The 24,846-nt window shown below is 35.2% G+C and overlaps 1 protein-coding gene across 2 annotated transcripts; it reads left to right on the plus strand.

Annotated features, from left to right (window-relative positions):
• The first annotated feature begins 2,416 nt into the window (after positions 1 to 2,416).
• cap2 (cyclase associated actin cytoskeleton regulatory protein 2) lies at positions 2,417 to 24,756 on the plus strand. Of its 2 annotated transcripts, none has more exons than XM_042745422.1 (13): positions 2,417 to 2,594; positions 6,433 to 6,563; positions 7,794 to 7,894; positions 11,489 to 11,566; positions 17,201 to 17,344; positions 17,890 to 17,975; positions 18,256 to 18,361; positions 21,131 to 21,314; positions 21,395 to 21,570; positions 22,111 to 22,234; positions 22,310 to 22,392; positions 22,831 to 22,974; positions 23,193 to 24,756. In XM_042745422.1, the coding sequence occupies exons 2-13, from the start codon at positions 6,443 to 6,445 to the stop codon at positions 23,274 to 23,276; spliced, it is 1,431 nt and encodes a 476-aa protein (XP_042601356.1). In that variant the 5' UTR covers positions 2,417 to 2,594; positions 6,433 to 6,442; the 3' UTR covers positions 23,277 to 24,756. The 2 variants fall into 2 exon arrangements, with proteins under 2 accessions (XP_042601356.1, XP_042601355.1); XM_042745421.1 differs by having other exon boundaries at positions 2,419 to 2,583.
• The last annotated feature ends 90 nt before the right edge of the window (positions 24,757 to 24,846 follow it).

Here is a 24,846-nt window from a genome sequence, read left to right on the forward strand (position 1 = left end):
CTGGTTTGTTTAACTGACCTCATCTCTGCCAGCCCAGACATTGCTTAATAATGCTTAATATTCTGGGTTCATTACAAGTTAAGCTCAATCGACAGATTTTGTGACTCTTAATATTGATTAGCACAAAAAAATAATTTGGACTCACAAAAAAAAAAAAAAAGTTGTGGTGAGGCACTTGCAATGGAAGTGAATGGGCCAATGTTTTAGAGGATTTAAAAGCAGAAATGTAAAGCTTATAATTTTATAATTGCAATGATTTCTTCTGTTAAAACAGACAGTATTTGTGGCATAATGTTGATTACCACGCTTTTGATTACCCATTGTTCACACACACACACACACACACACACACACACACACACACACACACACACACACACACACACACACACAAAGCTTCTAGCAGTGGAAGTAAACAGAGAAATTTTAAATTTTAAAATCCCATTTAAAAATAAATTAAAATACATTATTTCCTCTGATTAAACTGACAGCACTTGTGGCATCAAATTGACTGCAATCAATCAATCGATCATTAACTTTTTTTTTTTTTTAAATCAAGTGTACGGTGAAACACTTACAATAGAATTGAACATGGTCACTTTTGTAGGATAATATTAATTCATTTACAAAAGCACTTACATAAATCCCTCTATTAAAATTTGTGTATTATTTGATCTGTAAAGATGTTCAGAACATTTTTTAGTTTTTTTGTACAATTAGAACTTCCCACAGAAAAGATTAAGCAGTTTTTTCTTCACTAAAAGCATATTACCTTGAAAACTCTCTACATCATGTGGCTGTCACACTGAAACAGTGAGCCCCATTCACTTCCATTGTAAGTGCACAACTGTAACCTCAGTTTTTGCTAAAGAAAATGAGAGGTGAGTTAAAAAAAAAGGCTGAATAAATGTGGTAATCAACATAACCCCACAAGTGCTGTCAATTAATCTTAGTTTGTACTGAACTCCAAATATTCCTTTAGAGATAGTTCAGTTTACTTCATTTGTGAAATTGATTCTGTTTTGCACCATTACAAAACGATTCAAATGTTGAATAAACATACATGATTAAGTGTTGATTTCAGATGGCTGTTAAATAATGAATGTGTTTGTGTAAACAAGTCACCAGAATTGCTCAATATAATTTGATATGACTAGTCAGGTGATGGGATGAGCAAATTTGTGTATCTGTGTTGTTTGTGAACCTCATTTGGGATAGATAGATTGAGCAATGTTTGAGCCAAATCGCAGTGTCATTGATCTGAGATCCACCATGTTGACCTAGTTGTACCCAGTCTTCTAATGTTCAGGACAGAGCACTTTGGGTAATGACCATAAACCAGCACTAAATTCCAATCCAGTCTGCCATCCCATGTAACTCAACCCTACATTTAAATATAAACCTCACGCATGTATACCTGTACTTAAAACCAAACCAGCCCAGCACCTGTATTCCTTTCAACGCCATCTTGCATATTGGAGACCTGCAGTGGCTCAGTGAATTATTTAGGGCTTTTCTTATCAATAAGAAATGCCAAAGGGCCACATCTTTGCACTTGGTTCTTCTCGAGGATGTTCTATTTCTGCCCGCCGTGTAACCTGACGCTGACTTGTGTTTCAGTACCTTTCATTAGCTTTCCACCACACCATCACCAGGGATGCCTGTCTAATGTCGGCCATGATAGCACAGCACCGCGGGAAGAAAACACCATGGGAACTGATGCAGAATAAAGGCACTGATACCGGCTGACAGGCAGATTACTTCATCATCTGTTGTAGTGTCAAAAGTGCAATGAAGCAAACGTGGAGTGTAGATAATTAGTTGCTCAATAGGTAATGGAAACTGAATAAATAACAAAAGTAACAAAAAAATCAACAATGTGGTTTATGCATGCATATATTTATTTATTTTTACATTTTGTTCTATAGTATTAATAATAATTTAAATTAATATTATATAAATATTTTGATATGTAATATTTGCATATTTTAATATTCAGTGATATTTTTGATATTTAATATTTTCTATAAAACTTTGATTTAATGACTCTAAAATATTTACCTATGCACACAAAAGTATATTATTAATAATGTTTATGCTTATAATATGTGTTTTATAATTTGCTTCAACATTTATTATTTAAAAACCTCAAAGATTATGCCAAGCTTTTATTTTTCCAGGAATTTTATGACACTTGTAATAAAACTATTCACATATAGATAGAAAAACACCTTCTGAAAATTATTTAGTGGCATTCAGAGTCATATTTTCATATTTACACAATAGGTGGTTGCTATGCTTTCAGTATATATTATTGCCATTCAAGGCGGCACCATCAAGATTCAAGATGTCCTTAGTAACCTTTTCAGTCTATCTGTCTCACTGCTCTATCTAGGCATCTTGATGTAAGCTTTCCCTGATTCATCTTTCCCAAATACGGAAGTACCGGAAGCGGCTGCTCAAGGCTCAGTTGAGTGACAGCCGGAGAGAGCCGGGGACGCCAGGACCAGTCCTCCATAGCCGAAACACATCTCGCTTTTTCTAAAGAAAACGTGAGAGTAAAGCCTGGATCCTTTGTCAGAGGTAATATTTGGGTAAGAATGACTCTGTGTCTGTCATGTTATGTTTCCAGGTCGTTAGCGGAACGTTTAGGGTCGCGCTCTGAGCGGGTGGGAGGTTCTCGTGGAAACGTGCGTGTTTTTGTGTTTGGAGACACGCGCTCTCGCTATGCAGGCAGGAATTTGGTTTGAACTAGCACGATTTTTAGGTTGCAGCAGTGGTGTGTTGGTGTCAGAGGGCAGGGTGCCTTATCTTTTCACTAATTGCAGGATCTGTCAGTTGTCATATCAGCGCGTGCAGGCGTCTGCTGCCTGTGGGATAGATATGACGAGACGGGCTAGTTACTTCAGCTCTGTTATTAGACACGCGCTACATTTCAAGTGATGCTGTCTAGTGGCGATTCTTATATGTTAATATTATCATAAATCAATAGGGTGACATAGCCTAATCCTAATTTGTGGGCTTGTATATTGGCTAGATTTCAGAACAATCAATATTCCTTTAATAAATATATTTCGTAATTTTGAATAGTATTTTATATATACATAATATGTGACCCTGGACCACAAAACCAGTCATAAATAGCTTGGGTTGGCTTTATTTGTAGCAAAAGCCAACAATACATTGTATGGGTCAAAATGATATGCCAAAAATCAATTGGATATTTTAAGTAAAGATCATGTTCCATGAAGATATTTTGTAAATTTCCTACCGTAAATATATCAAAACTTAATTTTTGATTAGTGATATGTACTGCAAAGAATTTTCTCAATATTTAGATTTTTTTGCACCCTCAGATTCGAGATTTTCAAATAGTTGTATCTCAGGTAAATAATTTTCCTGTCCTAACAAACAATACATCAATGGAAAGCTTATTTATTCATTTTGTGGATCCAGGGTCACATATGTCCCATCACCATATTTACTAAATTTCAGAGCTGTGTTTCAAGAAAGTATTTGTGCAATTGTATTATTTATTACAAAATATAAATGATGTAAAATGTAAAAAAATGATAAAATATAATATAAAATATATACAAAAATTAAATACTACTACCAATGATTTTAATGCTTGCGCTATATTAAATATCTATAGAAGTTATTTTTGATACAAATAGTATATGCATTGGGTTCATTTTGTTTAAACCAGAATCAGAACCAGAATAAGATTTATTGCCATGTATGCTTACTTAAACACACAAGGAATTTTGGAGATTTACGCAAGAAATTAAATATAAATATGTGTGGACACAAAAAACAAGATAGCCAAAATATGCATGTTATATATACAGATACAATTATGCAAGGGAATGTTAATAACAAAGGTGAAATTCAGTAGTAGTTTTTACCAGGATGTCACAACTCCCACCTTTTTGGGAGATAGTCATCATTACATTTTGTCCCCCCACTTTATAAAACACTCCTATACCTCTGGGTATTCAAACATGGTAAGTGATGTGAATGATGTAGATGCACAAACCATATTTCTTAAGAATATCCTCCAGACAGCCCATGAAAAGATTATTAGTATCTATATTGTCCCTATATAATGTCTTGAGAAGTTAAGCTACAGATGTCCATATTTAATTTTTTTTGAAATTCATTATGCAATCAGGATTAAATTAAAAGGAAGTCACACTGGCATTCAAGGCATGTGCTTTGAAATGTTTATTAGCACATGAGCTCAGACCCTTAGTCAACTTCTCTGTCCTGTATCTGGGTAAAACTTCGCTCTGCATTTAGAGTCCGAGACTAGACATTCAGAAATAGATAAGAGTGCCTAGTAACTGCATCACACCTGAAATATTAGTTCAGCATTTATCCTGTTTAATGGCAGACTAACCAAACATACGCCACCAGGTTGAAGCAACTGTATTTGATTTGACAAAGGCCTACTAGATATTTACAGTCATTTTTTCAGCCTAGAATGCTGATCACTGTGCCACTGGTTAGATGATCTCTACTTAAGCTGGAGGTTTGGTGGCCTGTGTTTTTAGAAATGACTCTGTCTGTGTCACAAGCTCAGGGCTTATTCTTCCTCTCTGAAAAGCCCAGCTGAGGCCCAGGTCAGGCATTTGGCAGTGCCTAGAGAATTCTCTAGAGAGATAACAAGATGACGTGAGCGTTTCCACACTGGGTCACTATTAATTACTGCTGACGTGTGTCACAGAGCGAGTTGCTCTTTTAGAAGCTACATGTTAAATGCAGCAAATACGGCTCTTTTGTAGTCTGTTCTCTCTTTAATGTCCAGGTGAATGAATCGGTGTGGTGTGCTGTTAGCTCCTAACTGCTATTGTATGATGATTGATTGTGTGAAGGTGGTCATCAGGTTATAAGTTGATAATATTGTTTGCCAGATTGTGCTCATTTGCGTGTTTGATTTTCTATATTATATCAGAGTTTTCTTCTACTCCATTGTTTTTTGTAACGGACATATAATTTCCCAGATGGATCAGAATAATTGTTTAAATGCGTGTGTGCACTGTACATAAAGGGAATCTACAATACATTCCTCCACACATTGACATTATTCACATTAGAGATTCTTATTTGCTCCATTTCACTTCTTGTAAGCCCACCAGTGCATTCACAATGCATTCTTTAATGAATAATAGAAAATATAGTATTGAGTATGATAGTCAAGTTTGCTGTCTTAATAGGTAACAGAGATCACAAAGAAGGTGCTGACTGATGTGATTGTTATTGTTCAGTCATATGAACCGGATTGGATGATTAAATTCCACTTCTTTCCTCTAATAAGAATGATGACAAGCTGTTTATTCAGATTCAAATACCAGCATGAGATTTCATCTATTTGATTTCATATATGCATATGTTAGACAAAACGGTTTGAAATAGTGAAACATTTGATATTTTAACTGATACATTAATGCTTTTTTGACTTAAAGTGTAAGTGTGTATGTATACACACATGATATGTATATGTCTCTCTCTCTCTGTGTGTGTGTGTATACATCCACACAGACACAGACACACACACACACACACACACACACACACACACACACACACACACACACACACACTTTAAGTCAGTTAGATTTAATGAATAGTTTTTAATGAACATTTTTAATGACTAAAGGTCAGAAATGAAAGATGAATGAAGCAGGTCTAATGACTGATTTAATGTATTTTTTATTATTAATAATGACTAAATGACTAATAATGACTAAAACATTTCAAATATAGAACAGAATTTGTATTTGCTGATCTGGTGCACAGATGGAGGCTGAAACATGTCAAGATAGCAGCAATATTTATGCGTTGTACTTAATTCTGGTTGAGTTATTTTTAAAGGGTTTTAATATGGGGATAATAAACATGTTATGTAATGAAATAGTTTGCTAAACTGCTGAATTTGGACTGCCGACAGCACAGTTTGTGGCCTCTTCTTGACACTGTCATAACTGAATTGACTGCTAAATTTTTCCAGTTAGCAGATGAGTATTGAGGTGTGGTCATGTGGACGGCTGCCAGTCAACTCTCCACGCCTTCATATACTCACAGTTTGTATGTGCTGTGTGCTAGATTTGCAGAAAGCCAGTATTAGCTACTTTATCATTTATTATAATATATTAATATTATTGTAATAATTTTTTAATATACATTTCTGATAGTGGATGTTATGATGGCAGTGACTGGCATCACTGGCAGACTCCAAGAAAGTCAATAAAACATTCCTCATAATTATTGTTGTCATGTTTCTCTGGGATACGTGCTGTCGTGTGACCGTTACAGGGAGCAGACAGTGTTTTATTGAACAGACTGGTACCCAGGTCATGAAGTCCCAACAAATCAAACAGCTTTCATTGGCCATTTAGCACAGACCAAGAGTCTGCTCTGTTTCTGCAGGACCGTTGACATGGAAGCACTGGTTGAGCGTCTGGAGCAGGCAGTAATTCGTCTGGAGGTGGTGGCGGTCAAACTGCAGAACTGTCCTGGGGGTTTGGTCAACGGAGACATCAGCAGCATTATCAACGGAGGTATCATAAGTACAGCAGATCCTGCATTATATAATATATTAAGAGTTTTTATTTATAAAGCATAAAATGCTGTTGTGGTCTGTTTTGATGAGTCCACAGGGCATTGTCTGTACAGATTATCTTAAGGAGAAGACCTCTGACTTTTAGGGGATTTTTTTTCTTCATGGGAAAAATATTCTCATAGGAGCAGAGTGGCATTAGCTTGGGCAAGCTGCACATTGACAAAGTCTGAAATATATAATGGATATGGATGTCAGTGAATGGGTTTTCTGAACTCTCTCTTCTGCTTCCTCCAGTCTCAAGTTTGTGTTTGCAATTCAATGTTTTCACAGTGTCCTTTTTAGTGTTAGATTATATGTGACCCTGGACCACAAAACCAGTCTTAAAAAACATAAGTATATTAATTAAAAAACCCAAAAAAACAATACATTTTTCAAAATTCCTACCTCAAATGCCAAAAATCATGAGGATATTAAGTAAAGATCATGTTCCATGAAGATGTTTTGTAAATTTCCTACCGTAAATATATAAAAACTTAATTTTTGATTAGTAATATGCATTGCTAAGAATTAAATTTGGACAACTTTAAAGGCGATTTTCTCAATATTTAGATTTTTTTGCAACCTTAGATTCAAGATTTTCAAATAGTTGTATCTCTGCTTCCAAATATTGTATCCAAATATTGTCTGATCCTAACAAACCATACATCAATGGAAAGCTTATTTATTTAGCTTTCAGATGATGTATAAAAAAAAAACAAAATCAAAAAAAATAAAATTATTAACAATAAATTAATCAATATTAACACATTTAGTTTGACCATTTTTTTCCTCCAAATTCTACTTGAGTTATTGGTTCTGTAATAAGAGATTTTAATAGTGGCATTATTACTAATAATAACAATAACATTAATACTAATCATATTAATACTAATAGTAACAACAATAATAATTTTTATATTAATTCTTATTTTCAGCAATAAGATTTTTTTTTATTTTTATTTTGTGTCAAATATCTTAAATACAACAAATAAATGGTACACAAAATATGCCGGAGTCTGTAAATTGTACTCTATATTATATTGTCTTGTCAAAATCTCAAAATCCCCAACAATGAATGGCATTTCAAAGTATCTTCCGTTGGATGTGTTGCTTGTTCTGTTCGTTTTGTTGAATTAATGTTGTTTATAAGATTCTGCTGTTTTGTTGATTTGATCTTTCTTTGATTTTGGTGAATCCGAAAGCATGGAGGCATTTGACCATGTGCTGAGTGGTTCAGTGTCTGAATATTTGAGGACCAGCACAGCTATTGGTGGAGATGTGGCTAAGCATGTAAGTGCAAGCGTTTGTGAATATCAATGTCAATGCAGACAGGAATTCTGACAGAAGATGAGCAGAGGTAGATAATATAAGAGTGAAGTCATTCTCCTAAGAGCTCTTAGTTTATAGAAGCAAATGACTGCACAGACTCACAGACGTCCAGACGTCAGCCATCAGTACAGCTGCTCAGGAGCTCACAGCTGTTGCTTTCCAGGTTCACATAACTCTGCTATATTTGACAATTGGCTTTGTGCTCTTCTGTTCCCTGCAGCCTTGTTAAATCCATTCGCATCATAACAAATGGAAAATGTTTTATTATAATCTGAACGCAGGTGTTTGAAAAATGGAAAACGTGAAGGAAGAACAGCTTTTGTTTGTCTAAAGTGTATTTACAGAGACAACTCAGCTTGTTTAAACTGCTTCTTATTTTTGCTGCAGCAAAGAAGTGCTGTATTAATGTCTTGTTGGACTGGAAAATTACTGTTTTGCTGTGTTTTTTCATTAAGAGAGGTTATATTAACTACTGGATTGTTATAAAATTATATAAAATATTTCAAAAAAGCCTAAGAGTAATAAAAAAACACGTCTGATGGTGTTTTTTCAAAATACTGTATTGTTAAGAAGTTTAGGTTGGTAAGATTTATATGTTGATCAATGGTGTTGACCACAAATACATTAAAAATAATATTATGAAATTTAAAGTAACCATTTTATAGTGTAATATTTTTCTAAATTATGTTTTTTTTCCTGTGATTCATTCTAATATGCTGCTTTGGAGCTCAAGAAACGTGTCTTATTGTCAGTGTTGAAAACGGTTTTTCCTACTTAATATTAATCTGGAAACTGTGATAAAAAATTTTCCAGGACACTTTGATGAACAGCATTTATAAATAATGTTTTGTACCATTATAAATGTCTTTATTGTCACTTTTCATTTATTTAATGCATCCCTGCTGAATAAAAGTATTCAATTTTTTTTCACGGTAATAGTTTCTTTCAAATAACAATTTTTTTTTAAATGTAGTGTATCTTAAAGGTCACTCTTTTTACTCAGAAATTTCGAGATCTCAACAATGTAACACTGTTTTCAGATTTGCCAAATTACAAAAATCTGCAATCAAGTCAAAGATTTCTATATGAACCAAAAAAAAAAATTCTCATCAGTCTCTTGACCAAGCTTTTTGCAATTGACAATAAGTTTATAATAATATAAACATTAAATAAAATGTCCTGCTCATTATCTCCATAAGCGCCCTTACCATCAATCATTTGTCAGCAAGTGTTTCTATCCCATCTGTCCTAACACAAGGTACTTTTCAAGTTAACGGCCTGCAAACAATAACTGAAATGTTGGGGCTTCTTTTTGACTGACAGTACATAACGGTCTGTATGGCTTACATTTCATGTCCAGTCGCTAGCATTTGGTAACTAAAGAGCTGCTTGAGAAATGAGGCGCTGGACAATGTACTTAGTGTACACAGAGGCACAGTGGCTCATTCTAGTGATGGAATGTAATATTATGAGAAGAGGGAGAGAGGACGGGTGAAAAGAGCAGAAAGAAAGTGGGAGAGGGATGTATGTGTCCTCTTTGTTAACACTGGAATCCTCCTCAAGCTCAACTCAGAGAGGAAACATTTCTCTTTTGGTCTAATAAGAGATGAGAAATGGCTCTTTGACTGTGTGTGTGTGTGTGTGTGTGTGTGTGTGTGCGGGATCTTTTGCTCAGTGAAAAAAAAGGCTGTCTGCGCTAAATGTTTGTGGGAACTTATCATGTTCTGTAGGTCTGTGTGGATGTGGTCTTTTGGGGGGTTTTCAAACTTTTCAATGCCAACAACGTCCAGATATGATGATCCTCTAAGGACGCTCTTCCTAAAATTAAAAGCAGCTGTATATTTTCACGTATACAAACCCATTTATAGTGTGTAAAATAGTAAGTTCAGTGTAAATAAAGACAACTTGTCATGTACAAAAATAAATATTTGTCTTTTAATGTTTTAAATATATTACAATATGTAAAATATTATATTTTCTATATCTGTTTAAATAATATTATGTAAAACGATATTTATTTAAATAATATGCTGTATAAAAAAAAAAGTCAGGGGTCAGTAAGATTTTTTTTCATTGTTCCAAAATTCCAAGAAATTTCAAATAAATGGTTACCACAAAAATATTATATGATTTATAATAAGAAATGTTTATTGAGCACCAAATCAGCATATTAGACTGATTTCTGAAGGATCATGTGACACTGAAGACTGGAGTAATGATGCTGAAAATTCAGCTTTGCATCACAGGAATAAATTACATTTGAAAAATATATTCAAGGATAATTAAATTGTAATAATATTTCACAATATTACTGTTATTACTTTATTTTTGGTCAAATAAATGTAGCGAGCATAAGAGACTTCTGTCAAAAACATTTCTTTCAAAAACATCTCTTCAAACCCCAAACCTTGACAGATGTACACAATACTACGTATTATAATACTTAATAAATAAATATACTTGCTTTTCTTTACCCAATATTAGAATCTTAGAGGAACATGTTCAGTTTAATTTATACCTTTGTATTGAAATGTACAAAGAAAAACCCAGATTGAAACATGACACGTTTATATATGTGAAACTGTAATAAACTACAGTATGATTGCACAGCTATTGTTTCGATCCAGTTAAGATTGACATAAAACTTCTTAGAAGAGTTCTAGAAAGAGATTGCATACAATATCCCTTTCTCCTCTGCCACACACTGCTGGTCTGAACCTCAGCCTGATTGCCTTGATTTCACCGGGAGTCATGCAGAGGTGACCTTTTGAACCTGAAAGTGTGGGAATTACCGATGATAAATCCCGTGAAGTGTCTTTACCTCGAAAGGCAACATTCACCAATCTTAAGTTTCTCATCAGTGCTGAAAGAGATGGACTGGGAGAGGGTTTTATCTCCTATAGTCAGCTCCTTTTAAGGTAAAACAGACATCTGGCTTTCCCCATGTTCTGCAAGAGCAAGTCTTTTCCTAAATGTAGGATTTGCCTCAATTTGTGTGTAAGTATGTGTGCAGCAGAGGGTTCAGTTCTATCCAATTAGCTTTTACTTCATTTAGACGGTTCTCTAACTTTAGTACTTTATCTCCCCCAAGGTTGATTTTTATATAACATAACTTTTTTATTATATAAAGGTCACATTAAAACTTTCTTCAAATCTTTCTAAAATGATTGACTTTAATTGAATGTCAGAATGTGTTGTGTAAACATTATATTAAAGAAAGCAAAAAAGGTCAATATCACTTGTGAACAGAATATATGTTTACATTAATGTTTTATGTATTTATTATTTACATTTCACATATTTATTAAAATAATGTTATTGTGCGCTTTTCAATTCAAAGATTTCCTTTGTAAAATTATGCAAAACATGCAAAATCAATTTAGTTGTGCGTATACATAAAATGCTAGGTGAAAATTAGCCTTCGCAAGACAAAGGCATTTTATTGCAAAAATGTTGATAATGTTAGTTCCACCACAAAATGCTATTAAGTAAAATACTATTACAAATATAAAATAAATAACTTTGTTGTTGCTTGAATTTTTTTTTATCCAACAGGCAGAGATGGTGTGCAATGCCCTTCAGATCCAGCGTGCTTTCCTCAAAATGACCATGACACATAAGGAGCCGGCAAAGGTATAACCAAACCAATATATCTGGATATGATTTCATACGACATGTAACATTTCACAGTTTTATGGTCATGAAGTAATCCAGGGGTGTCCAGTCCTGCTCTTCGAGGGCCGCTGTCCTGTAGAGTTTAGCTCCAACCTCAATTAAACAGACCTGAACCAGCTAACGTCTTCCTGTAGGCATACAAGAAACTTCCAGGCAGGTGTGTTGAGGCAAGTTGGAGCTAAACTCTCCAGGACCTAGTATGAACACCCCTGAAGTAACCACTTGCATTGGAGCACTGTTAGCACATCTCACACTACAGAGTTTGTCATATTTAAAGCACCGTAATAACAATGTTTAGCTTGACTAAAAGTGCTTGCTGGGAGAGTCTCTTCAGCAAATGACCCATATGACTCTTGAGTCTGTGTAGTTTAATTGCAGTCGCAATTTAGAGTTGCGATGAAACGGATGTCTGATCAGATCTTTTCTTCTGTATTGTGACAAGCTTGAGTGAAACGTAAGTCTCAATATAGAAGACAAGTGGGGTGGGGGACTTGCTTGTATCTGCTGGTTGTTGATTAGATGGAAGCAAATTGGTTAGAGCCTAAAGAATGCTACTGTTTTGACATAACCACAGACTAAATGACTGAAGAAGTTAGCATACATCACTAGAGACTAGAGAGATGTCTGTCATTTCTCTGGAAGATTGACATATGGCATTTTGATTAAGTAAAAAAAAAAAAAACCTGAATGGATGAATTTCACAATCAGATCAATGTATTGAATGTATTTAGAAAATAGTTACATTGCATTTTCATTTTACGTCGACTGTGAAGATCACCAAAATGAGATTTCTGTCATTATTTACTCACCCTTGTGTTTCAGATTTAAATGTTATTTTTCTTATGAGGAAAATGAAAACAAGTCTTTTTTTTCCAGGTAGAGATTTTCCAAACAGATGGAATAATGACCTAAACTTCATTTAAAAAAAAAACAACTTTAATGTTTCTTTACTGAGTAAATAATGACAGAATTTTTATGTTGAGTGAACTGTCCCTATAAATTAATAATTCACCCAAAAATTTACATTTGCTGACATTTACTCAACCTCAGGCCATCCAAGATATATATGAGTTTGTTTCTTAATCAAAACAGATTTGGAGAAATTTGGTATTACATCACTTGCTCAACAATGGATTCACTGCAGTGAATGGGTGCCGTCAGAATAAGAGTCCAAACAGCTGATAAAACAACACAGTAATCCACACGACTCTAGTCCATCAATGAATCTTGTGAAGCAAAAAGCTATTTAAAAAAATCAATTCATTTAAATATTTTAATATTAAAATGTCACTTCTGACTAAAATACAAAAAGTCCACAATCCATATTAACACTTCCTCCAATGAAAAAGTCAATCCTCTGTTGTCCTCTATCATCAGTATCCACCGACATATTTGTTTTTGTTTTGGAGTGTTTAACTTGTTAAAAACGTCTGAATCAGACACTTTTTCACTGGAGAAAGCAGTATTATGGAAAGAGGACTCTTATTTTAGCCAGAAGCAATGGTTTAAAGTCAAAAAGTCTTAATGATGATTTAGTTTATTACAAACCAGCAGATTTTCGCTGCATGAGGTTATTGTGATGTTTTTATCAGCTGTTTAGAATCTCATTCTGACGGCACCCATTCACTGCAGAGGATCCATTAGTGGGCAATTAATGTAATGCAAAACTTTTCAAAATCTGTTCTAAAGAAGAATCAAACTCATCTACACCTTGAGTAAATTTACACAAGATTTTAATTTTGGGGTGAACTGTTTCTTTAAGGGTGATACAAATTCAGTGCTTTTCAACTTAAAAGCTCTCTTCTGCTATAGTGCCGACCTCTTACTCTCCTCCATACTATTCTGAGCGATGTGGTCAGCCATGCGACTACGGTTTCTGTTCACATAGGGATTACCTCTCCTGTTTTAAAAAATGCCAATGCGACACATTCCCAATGCATTCACACAGTAGCCAGGGGGAAGTGCAGGGTGCCAGTGTGATGTCATGTCATCGGACTTTGGTTCACATTGCCCAAACAGGAAGAAGATCTCAGGCCAAAGACTATTGGATGAAAGTAGAATGGAGAATCAAAAACTGGATAATAAACACACAAGTGGTAGGAAAAGTGCTGTAGCAGGACTGTTTGTGATATTTAGTGTGTTTTTCTGTTTTTTATTTAGATTTTAAAAGTAATTTCTCATTCAATATTTACTGCACTCAATGTGATTTACACAACTGGGGGCCAAATCTCTGATCTGTATGTGACAAACTAATGGGCATTGGCAGAAAATCCCATGAGATAAGATGTTTGTCATGCATTGTTTGAGGAATAACAACCTAGCAGTAGCAATCTCGCATTGTAGTGGTTATATCTAACAATTAAATAAAAACAAATAGCCACAACTGCATCGGTCAAATGCATTGGTGAGGATAAGAGGGTATTTCTGCAAATGGATTCCCACAAATCTGAATGGAAAATCACTCAACCTGAATTAGATATGCTAAGAAAAGACTGGAGACTATCTCTGTAGTACTCTACTGTGCGCGCATTTGCACCAGCTCAGCCTCACAATAATTCTCAAATAAATTTTTTTCCCTGTTCATGCATATATAAATATATCCTACAAACATTCTCTCACTCACACACACACTATGTTTAGCCATTGTTCCTCTCCATCAGTAGTGTGAACTGTGAAGTGCGTGTAGCTCCCAGGAGGGATGCTGGAAAGTTGCCCTAAACCTCTGGCTTTTCTCTGTCTCTGTATATGTGTGTGTGGGACTGTGCTTGCATTCTGTGGCTTTTTATGGGCATGTTCTATATTTGAGCCGGTGTGTGTCTGTGGCCCGGGTCACGTGACGGGTCTGTCGCTCGGTGAGGAGTGTTTGTGTGGCCTGTAGACCGCAGCTGTTTCTCTCTAATTCCTCCTTTAAAAGAGTTGTTCACCATCAAAATGCATTGCACCGTGAAAGACCAAGATGTCTGTTCAGAGGATATTTATTCATATAATAAATTCTGGTCATTTTAAGTAAATTGTAACTTCCATAGTTCATAAAGTAAATATGTGTTCAATTATTTATCTAGAATTTTTTTTTTTTTACTTAATTAAATTACAAATATTTAATTTAAATTAAAGTGTATTATGTACTTTAAATATATTTCAGTTTATTCTTTTCAAGAGTTATACAGCTAAGATGTATCCAGTTATATATCTGGAGTTATGTTATTTTATTACTTTATTTAAACTGAATTTGATATTATTTAAATACATTCAAATATATTTTGTAAAATCCTTCTATACATTTATTTAGAATAAATTAAACCTATACATACATTTTGTATGTATGTATGTATACATACATTTTACACACACACACACACACACACACACACACACACACACACACACACACACACACACACACACACACACACACACACATATATAGTGTATTTCAATGTGAAGCAGTGCTTTCTTGCCATGTAATTCATAATTGGTTGAGAAAGAAGCTCTTAGCTCTGGCTCCATTCATAGTTCAGAGATAGGCAGGCTATTTCTGTCCTTCTCCGTGGCTAAGCATGATGGGAAGGGAAGTTCAGAATGATGCTAGAAAGGTACTTGCACTTTGGACAGTGCCTTAACAAGGCTGTAATGTCCGAGTATGGATGAAAGAGGCGCCTTTGTTCACAGAAATGAAAATCATGTGCATGTTGTTATGGGAGGAATTTATGTAAATACGGTTTTGCTCTCTCTCTTTCGCTCCCCCTCACTCTTTATCGCTTTGTGCCACACTCACACATACACAAACTCAAGCCACAACAACCCTCGACAGTTCGACCTTGTTGACACCAAAAAACAATGATGAGTCACATTCGGCCACAAAACGTGTAAATATAGATGAATAAATACACATTGTGCCAACATATACTGTCTTAAATACACCCTGTCTGTCTTGTTTGTTTATCTCTCACTTATTTGATGAGGTTGAAATCAGGTCAACTGTGATTTCAGCCTGAGCTGATGAGTCTGACTGAAAACAAGAAGCGGTATTTTTAGTCCAGAGTAGTCAGTCGTCCTCATTCTCCCACCGAGTGCTTGTGAAATGGACTGAAATGGTGGACATGGCAACTGCTTGAACACAAGCATAAATATAAAAACGTTCATTTAACAAAGGAAACAGTGTGTTCCCTCTCCCTCTTGTGCAGAGGTAAACTGTAAACATCAGTACAGGACAGGGCCTTACAAGGCGAGGGGGATCTCCCCATCACAGGCTGGAATGCTGAGTGGGAGGGAGGTGAAGCTCGCTGGACGTTTCATTGGAAAAAATGGTCCCACTATTAAAAGTCTTCTTGGGTGCCTCAGGCTCTGTGTTTTCTCTGTGCTTGCAGAAAAGCCTCAATGAAATCAAAATTGGAGTTACTGTGGAGTGGCTGGTTCTCTGATGTTTAGTTTTAAGATACTCTGTATGCTACTAGATGTACGCAGATGCACACAGTCTTTAGGTACGGTCACATTTACTCTCGTTAGGCACATTTTTTTGTGGGTGAAATCTAGTCATTTCAATAGGAAACTACACGATTGGGAATTTCACGTAAGGCTGAAAGCTTTCCCTACACAGATTTCACAGTTGGCCATGCAGCAAACGATAATCAGAAAGGTGTTTGATTTGTCACTTCTTTCCCTTTAGACTAGAGGGACAGTATACAGTGTTACATTGCTACAATATTGCTAGAAATGCTAGCATGTTATTCCACATACAACTCTTCTATATGTGCAATGACATTTTAGTATTTGTATTTAATTTGTTTTAGTTTTTAATCTGTCTGTCTGTCTGTCTATCTACTTTTAATTTTAATTGGTTTTAGTTTATATATACACACACACACACACTTGAAAGTGTGCTGCCCAACTTTCAATTGGAAATACAACAAAATGAAGGAAATCTATGCAGACATCCTTTCAGGGTCTTTAATAGAAGAGGTTTAAACTCTATAGTGGTATACAGCACAAAATCTCCTTTTGTTCATCTTTGAAATATATTGTGACAGCTGGGCTCAGAGTTAATTTAATTATTAGACTAATTTGATTGAATTATAAAAGTAAGGGATGGATATTTTATGAATGGAGGTTTTCTCACAGTTGACGTTGTTTCAAATGAAATTACTAAAATGGCAAATTACTTTATTTAAGTGGTTTATTAGAGCCTGCAAGACAATTATCACTATTAGTATTGCTCATACATCTTCAGAGGTTCTAACCGTAAGTAATACTCAGATGACACAGCCAAACTTGCTCTCCTTACTGGGAAGGAATCAGTTACAATATATCATCAATCTGCTCCAGCCAGTGGAAATTGTTGACAACTTCAGGTACCTGGGCATTATCTTAGACAATAAACTAAGTTTTGACCATCATGACAGACATTCATAGACGCTGCCAACAAAGACGCTGCATATATTTGCATTGGTGGAAAGTATTTCCTCTTCTGAGGACAATAAAGAGTGAATCTGAAGTACATTTTTTCATGTTTTATGAACAACTCAGACTGTTTGGTGTTCCACAAATGAATCTTAACTTTTGATTGATGGTTTTCCTGCTTTCATTCCCAATCAGACAGAGATGGCTGACCTCCTCAGACCCCTCTCCGACCAGATTCAGGAGGTCCAGAGTTTTCGGGAGAAGAACCGCGGCAGTAGCCTGTTCAACCACCTGTCTGCCGTGAGCGAGAGCATCCCCGCTCTGGGCTGGGTGGCTGTGGTGAGCACTTCTCTCTCACTGTGGTGCAGTCTAGTCACCGACTTCCTTTATACCTGGTTTGGCTCATGCATCTTATGCATTTGAGTCGCTTACTGTTAAGACTGCAAATTCAGAAACGGCTTGATGCTAGTGATGAAAGCGCACCAAATAAACTTCAGACAATATCACATCCATCCATTAGGCAAATTTTCTTTGGTTGTGACAACCGGACGACCTCACACAAACCATCTAAGTCATCGGTGAGAGGACCACCAAACGGATATTTGAATTTTGTATTTATTTTCTATTGTGTAAACTCTTCTGATATCTTCATGCTGTGGATGGCTGTATCTAATCACTGCAATGAGAATTTGGACCAAGACAGATCTGGACTCTATCATTTTCTTCTTTAAACTACCGCTGATGTTTACAACAAAGGTTCAAGGCCTCAGTTTTAGTGCTTTCCTTGAAATTGATCCGTTTTTTCTATGCTTATTATTTATTTTTATGAGTACATAAGCTTCTTTGACCATCTTTTGACCCTTTGTTGTCTTGCTCTGTCACAGTGTCAGAAACCAGGGCCGTATGTGAAGGAGATGAATGATGCTGCAATGTTCTACACAAACAGAGTCCTGAAAGATTACAAAGACACGTTAGTGGATTCGTTTTTTTTTTTTTTATTTAGTTCAGATCAGATCAGTTAATGTGAAATGTCCCTTACATGGTATTGTGATAATGATTACCATAGTCATGTATAATGGTATTTTTCTGCTACTTTAATACCAGTTTGGTACTTTTTGTTAATGTACCTACACATAGTAAATCTCCCTCACAGTAATGTTGTGCGTGAACATTTAGGAAAATATTATTTATTAGTTCACTTAAACAATTCCACTGAACATTTTTTTTATGTGTGTCTCTGTTGACCTCAGTGACCCCCGTCATGTTGAGTGGGTTCGTTCGTATCTGAGCATCTGGACTGAACTTCAGACCTACATAAAAGAGCACCACACCACTGGACTCATCTGGAACAAGACTGTAAGTGAGACTTTCAATTGGAAAATGACTTTTAAGGCTCACCTCAACTTTTTTGTATTCAGGAAGTATGATATGAATTTTCTTGAATACGATATGAATATTCTTGATATGAATACAATTAGAACAGCTGATGTTGGTAATCAAAAATCTACAGTAATATGGAAATCTGTCATTTTCAAAGATGTACATTTTTGCAATGCTAGATATCATGTTTCTGTTTCAAATTAGGAAAAACTGCAATACAGAAAAGCATATTTTCCATTTTTAGTCATACAGAGGCTGGTTGAATGCAGATTCATTTCAGATGATCAACAGCTATACTGTGTCCATCTATCTAGATAACTAGTACAGTTATATTTATGCATGTCTGCCTTTGAAATTCATCTCTTCCAGTATATATATCCATATTGAAGTTAGAGAATTTGTTTTATTTATCAGTATCAGTTGATATTGCATATTTAATTGTTCATGCTAATTTCCCCTATAATTTTACATTTAGATAAATTTTATTAATATTTAGATACATTTTATTAATTTTTCTGTCTTCTAGCACTCACTTAAAGTTAATCTTTAAAAGCACTAATTTAATAACACTGTTAAATGTAATCTTTATCAAATATTGCACATTCTAATGTTGTGATGCCTAAATTAAAAATAATTATTTTGAGTTTAAGAAATTAAGACTTTTGTTCAGCTAGGATGCATTCAATTGATCAATAGTGACAGTAAAGATATTTCAAATAAATGCTGTTCTTTTGAACTTCATATTCATAAAAGAAGAACCCTTAAAAATGTATAATGGTTTCCACAAAAATATTAAGCAGCACAACTGTTTTCTACATTGGTCAGCTTTGCCATTACAGGAATAAATAACATTTTAAAATATATTAAAATAGAAAACATAATCATATTTCACAATATTACTGTTGCTTTTACTGGCTTTAACTTGACTGATAATATGCAACAATGTGTCAGGTTACAAAGAGTTTAGAAATTAATATGACTTTGAAAGAATACACAGTTATCCCTTTAAGTAGTTCTGGGACTTTTGGAGAGGTTAAATCTTGTCTGTCATGGGGTGAAATAGTGTGTGTGTGTGTGTGTGTGTGTGTCAAACAGAAACCTGAGAGCTCTCCGTGACTGTGTGTCAGCTGTCCCTCCTGCCGTGAGGGCTCTGAGTGTATGTGGAGGACTGTATGGTGTGGACAGGTGGTCATCTGGGTCTTTTTGCATGGAGGGTTTACCATAGAAATGCCCCCAACAAAAGCCTAGTGTGTTTCTGGCTTACACACCTGCTCTCACACACACTCCTTGTAACTCAGCCTCGCTTCTCATGTATTCCTCTCCTTTGAATTCATTTACTTCTGTATATCCTCACACATCAGACACAATCAAACTCCCGCATCACTATGTATTTTTCTGCTGTGCTTCTCCACTTCCTCTAACAGCTTTGCCTTTTCACCTCTTCACGAGGCAAAGACCTTTAGGGTCAGAGGTTGGGTTGCCTAACTGTGCAACCTATGCTGAACATCAGCACAAGTATCGGGAAGTGTTAGAAGTGTGTGTGTTTGTACAAGACAGGAAAAGATGAGTGTGCAACAGTTGTTTAAGCCAGTTTAAGTGTTGAAGTGGAAACCGTGTGCAACTGTCAAGGGCAGCTGTTCCTGACAATGTAAAACAGGCGTAAGTGTGCCGTCAGGGTCACACAATAGCCAACTGTGCCACACGGATCTGTTCTTTTACTTTAAATGTTGTTAAACAAGATTATCCCAGTTGTGCCAGAAACACATGGACTGATATGTACTGCTTTCAAAAGATTGTTGCATTAACCATATAGCAATACACTTTCCTAAAGAGACATTTAGTAACACTTTACAATAAGGTGTCATGATGTTAACATTAGTTAATGTATTAACTAACATGAACAATGAACAATACATTTATTACCCTTTTTATTTGTTCATGTTAATGTTATTTGTTCATGATAATGTTAGTTACTTTGTTAATGTTGGTTAATAAAAATACAGTCGTTCATTGTTGGTTCATGTTAGTTCACAGTGCATTAACTAATGTTAACAAACACAACTTGTGATTTTAGTAATGGATTACTAAATGCTGAAATTAACATTAACTAGATTAATAAATGCAGAAGTATTGTTCATACTAATGTAGTTAGCTAATGAACCTTTAACTGCATATTTTGATTTATATGATCTTTTTTGGAGAATTTAATATTATAGTGTTATAGATGTATAATTTGTGTGGATAAAGGTTTGAACACACCTACTTATTATTATATATAGTCTTTATTATCATGAGAAATATTGATTTAATGTGTGGCCATATTACTGTATTACAAATCAATGATTTTTGCCATTTAAACTCTTTAAAGCTTAAAAAAAAATTCAGAACCCTTTTCTAAGTGATGCTCTACAGCCATATATTTTAATAAATTGTATACATTATAAATATGAAATATAAATATACCTGAATTTTTTTTATGGAGGTCACATTGGTTTTTGAGCTTTTAATCAGCAACACTACAGACCCAATCCATTGCCTCTAACGCCCCCCACTGGATAGATGACCATTGCAGTGAATTCATCAACATCACGGTTACAATGTTTTTTAACCATTTTATAAAGCTGTTATTTGAGGCTGTGGATTTACAGCTATACTGTTTTAGTTTTGTTTTTGATGTTTTTCCCATTCTGGAATGAGTGTATCAGATTGCAACTTCTCCGGGACTAACTCTGATGTTCTCCACAGGGTCCTGTAGCCACTCCCTCACTGTTCAGGGCTCCTTCTGTTGGCCCTTGCCCTCCTCCTCCTCCTCCTCCACCACCAGGTCCTCCTCCGATGTTCATGGATGACAGCCCCAAACCCGACGACACATCAGCCCAGCACTCCGCTCTGTTTGCACAGCTCAACCAGGGAGAGGCCATCACTAAAGGTGGGCAGGAGAACACCGTCACGCAACAAAATACTATACCACCTTCAAAACTGACATCAGGTGATGTGCTCTGCCTCCAGGTTTGAAGCATGTGTCTGACGAGCAGAAGACCCATAAGAACCCCAACTTGCGCTCTCAGGAAGGGAGGACACATCAGGGATCTCCAGCCAAAAGTCAGAACCCCAGCATGTCTGCGTGTGCACCTGCCAAAAAACATTCCCCCGTGCTGGAGCTGGAAGGAAAGAAGTGGAGGGTGGTAGGTGCCCACGCCTCATCAACTGACATGTGTCTGAATGTGTCCAGCGTTAAATCATACTACTTGTAATCGTTCTGCTACATTTGCCAAAATTTAAAAAACAAATGTATCCCACAATGCAATGAACTTGATATTTTTTATTCAATGTCATCATCATCATCATCATCATCATCAAAATACTAATTTCTACTACTAATAATAATACTTTGCATAGTGGTTATTATTATTATTGTTGGTGTTATAGTTGTTATTTTTATTATTACATTTTTTATTAATATTATACCATCAGAGCCTAAATGTTTTATATAAAATAATCATTCTCAGTTGCATAGGGAAAAGTGGAAGAGATTCATTAAGGCAGGGATCACTAAAAAAATAATTATCATTATCTCCCAAAAAGTGGGTTTGGTGAATGTAGAGATGTCTTAAAATGATAACACTTGTAAACTGAGCTACCCTGCACTTGTAGTGAGACTCTTATTGATTTACAGTGCCTACAGCATATGTTTAGTGGATCTATTGTATGGATTTGTCCTGTAGGAGCACCAGGAGAAGTCTCATGACCTGGTGATAGAGGAGACCGAGCTCAGACAGGTGGTTTATGTCTTTAGCTGTAGCAACTCCACACTCCAGATCAAAGGCAAAGTCAACTCCATCATAGTGGGTAAGAGGAGCTCCTCATAACACCAGCTGCTCTTATTCAGTTACGCCTGGCTGATGTCTGTCTCTCTCCTCACAGATAACTGTAAGAAGCTCGGACTCGTGTTTGACAGTGTGGTGGGCATCGTTGAGGTCATCAACTCCAGAGACATTCAGCTTCAGGTTAGATGTTAAATGTTTGTGCATAACAAGTTGTAAGTGTTTTGATCTGTGAGTGATCTGTACACAGGGTTATTATTGTGAAAAAGAATTTGTTAGCATAATGTATGTGCATGAATTATGGTCATAACTGACAGAATTAATAAAGAATATTGTAATCAACACAACTGCGAATGTTAAATAACATTGTGGTATGCATCTGTTGATACTGAAGGACATAAATTACACAGTCATACATCAAACCTCAGTTTTTTATAGCAAGAATTACTAAAAAATTACTGCAAAATATTGTAAGATTCATCAACCACGTATAGTATTGTTCAGAAGTTTTGGATCAAGTAGGAACTCGTGGCTCAAAAATACTAATTCTTTCAATTTTTTTTTCACCCTTATGTATTTTGTTGCCTGTGAACAACACATAACTTGTTTTTGGCCTTTCAGGTAATGGGAAAAGTTCCTACTATTTCCATTAACAAGACTGAGGGGTGCCATGTCTACTTGAGCAAGGATTCACTCGACTGTGAGATTGTCAGTGCCAAGAGCTCTGAGATGAACGTCCTTGTTCCTGAGGGAGAGGATGATTATGTATGTTTGTTTACACTGGAAATATCTAACAATAGAGCTAGCATAACCTTTCATTTATACAAATAACTCTATTGATACATTACCAAAAATAACAATGTTCTATTCCAGAATTTTGACCTGCTTTACATTCAAATATGAGGGAAAATCTGTCATCAGCCTTAAAGGTTGAAGCATTGTTCATACATTATTTGACTAATATCTTCTTGTGTATTCAACAGAGGGAGTTTCCAATCCCAGAGCAGTTTAAAACGCTTTGGGACGGCTCCAGCCTGGTGACAGAGCCCACAAAGATTGCTGGTTGATTCCTTTTCCAGCTCGTCATCGCTTTCCTCCTACCCAGAATTCTTCATGCACTTTCACTGTATCACACTGTTAGCAGAGACGGAAGAATTCATGCATTGTGGCTGTGAGAGGTGTAGATTAAAGGCTCCAAAATTCAAATTAAGAGCAAAAACTATGGACAAAAGTTCCATTTCCACAAACCGATTATGAAACATTTCAACAAATGGAGATGGAGATGTTTCTCCTTAACTAAGCGGCAATAAAAATACATAATATACATATATGAATTATTATACATTGAAAGTAATTACACATGATGGCACCATTATGTGTGAATATGGGAATTTTTTAGTCAGCAACATAAAGTACTAAGTTCAAATAATGAATCAGTAAGCAATCAAATTTTTACTTATTCTTATGACAATATATATTTTACTTAAAAAATTATTAATTTATTAAAGTATGGATTTTGATTTTGTTTTTGTCTTTTTTGACATAATCAAGTACTTTGTGTTGATGTCATAAATTCTCATGTTAAATACATTTTGGTTCTGTGTAGTAATATAATAAAAAAAAATTTTTTTTCAAAATATTATGACTATATTTAGCTATAACTTGTTTTTATGGAGAAAACAGTTATGTTTTTCCACATTTTACATTTTCTACAGATTACAAATCCCAGTTTCAGTTCATAATATTTTCTTCTGCTAACACACACACACACACACACACACACACACACACACACACAAACGTTTATTTGGCAACGTGAAGTTGTATCTGCAGGCTTTGGACCCAGAATATGTGCAATCATGAGCAGAGGAGGAAAATTAATGGATATTTTACAATCAAACCTCTTTTTATTCTGAGTCTGATAAATGGTCTTTGTTCTGCGAATTAATAAGTGCTTTTGGTTTTTTTTTTATAAGATTCTGCCATTTTAATATAGTTCAAATATTGCTTAATCTTATCACTCTATATTTCATTTACAGTCTCAGACTACTTATTTCTGAGATTAACTTTTGGTGGTTAAATGTTTGTATTGACAGGCACCGCGCCATTCAACACCATCAGGATAGTAATGACATGTGCTGTGCATAATAACATTAATTAACTATGGCAACTAAATATCAAACTTCATGTCCAAAATAGTTTCCTAAATGTTCTCACTTTGCACTCACATATTTACATTGCTTGTAAATTTACATGCTTTAAATGTTTCTTCAACAGGAAGGTCTTGAACACTTCAGCTCATTTTGAATGTATGCCAACAAGTGTTAATAAGTAGCATTCTTCAGTCCATAAAAGGAAATCATGTTACATTTGCTTGGTCAGTAAACAGTCAACATTTAACTAAACAATGTAATGCACATTTATAAATGATGCTTAAACAAAATAGAATGTGTACACTGTATTAAATCACACACCTTAAATTGTAATTTAACAAAGTATTTTCACATTACCATATCAATTTAATCAAATAAAATAATTGTAAACTCACTACACTTATTTGTATTTTTGTGTGTGTGTGTGTGGCCTTATTACCATCTTCTGTTGATTTTGTTGTATTTCTTATATCTCACTTAATAT

This window comes from Cyprinus carpio, chromosome B19 (genome assembly GCF_018340385.1).
Source record: "Cyprinus carpio isolate SPL01 chromosome B19, ASM1834038v1, whole genome shotgun sequence".
NCBI classification, from domain to species: domain Eukaryota; kingdom Metazoa; phylum Chordata; class Actinopteri; order Cypriniformes; family Cyprinidae; genus Cyprinus; species Cyprinus carpio.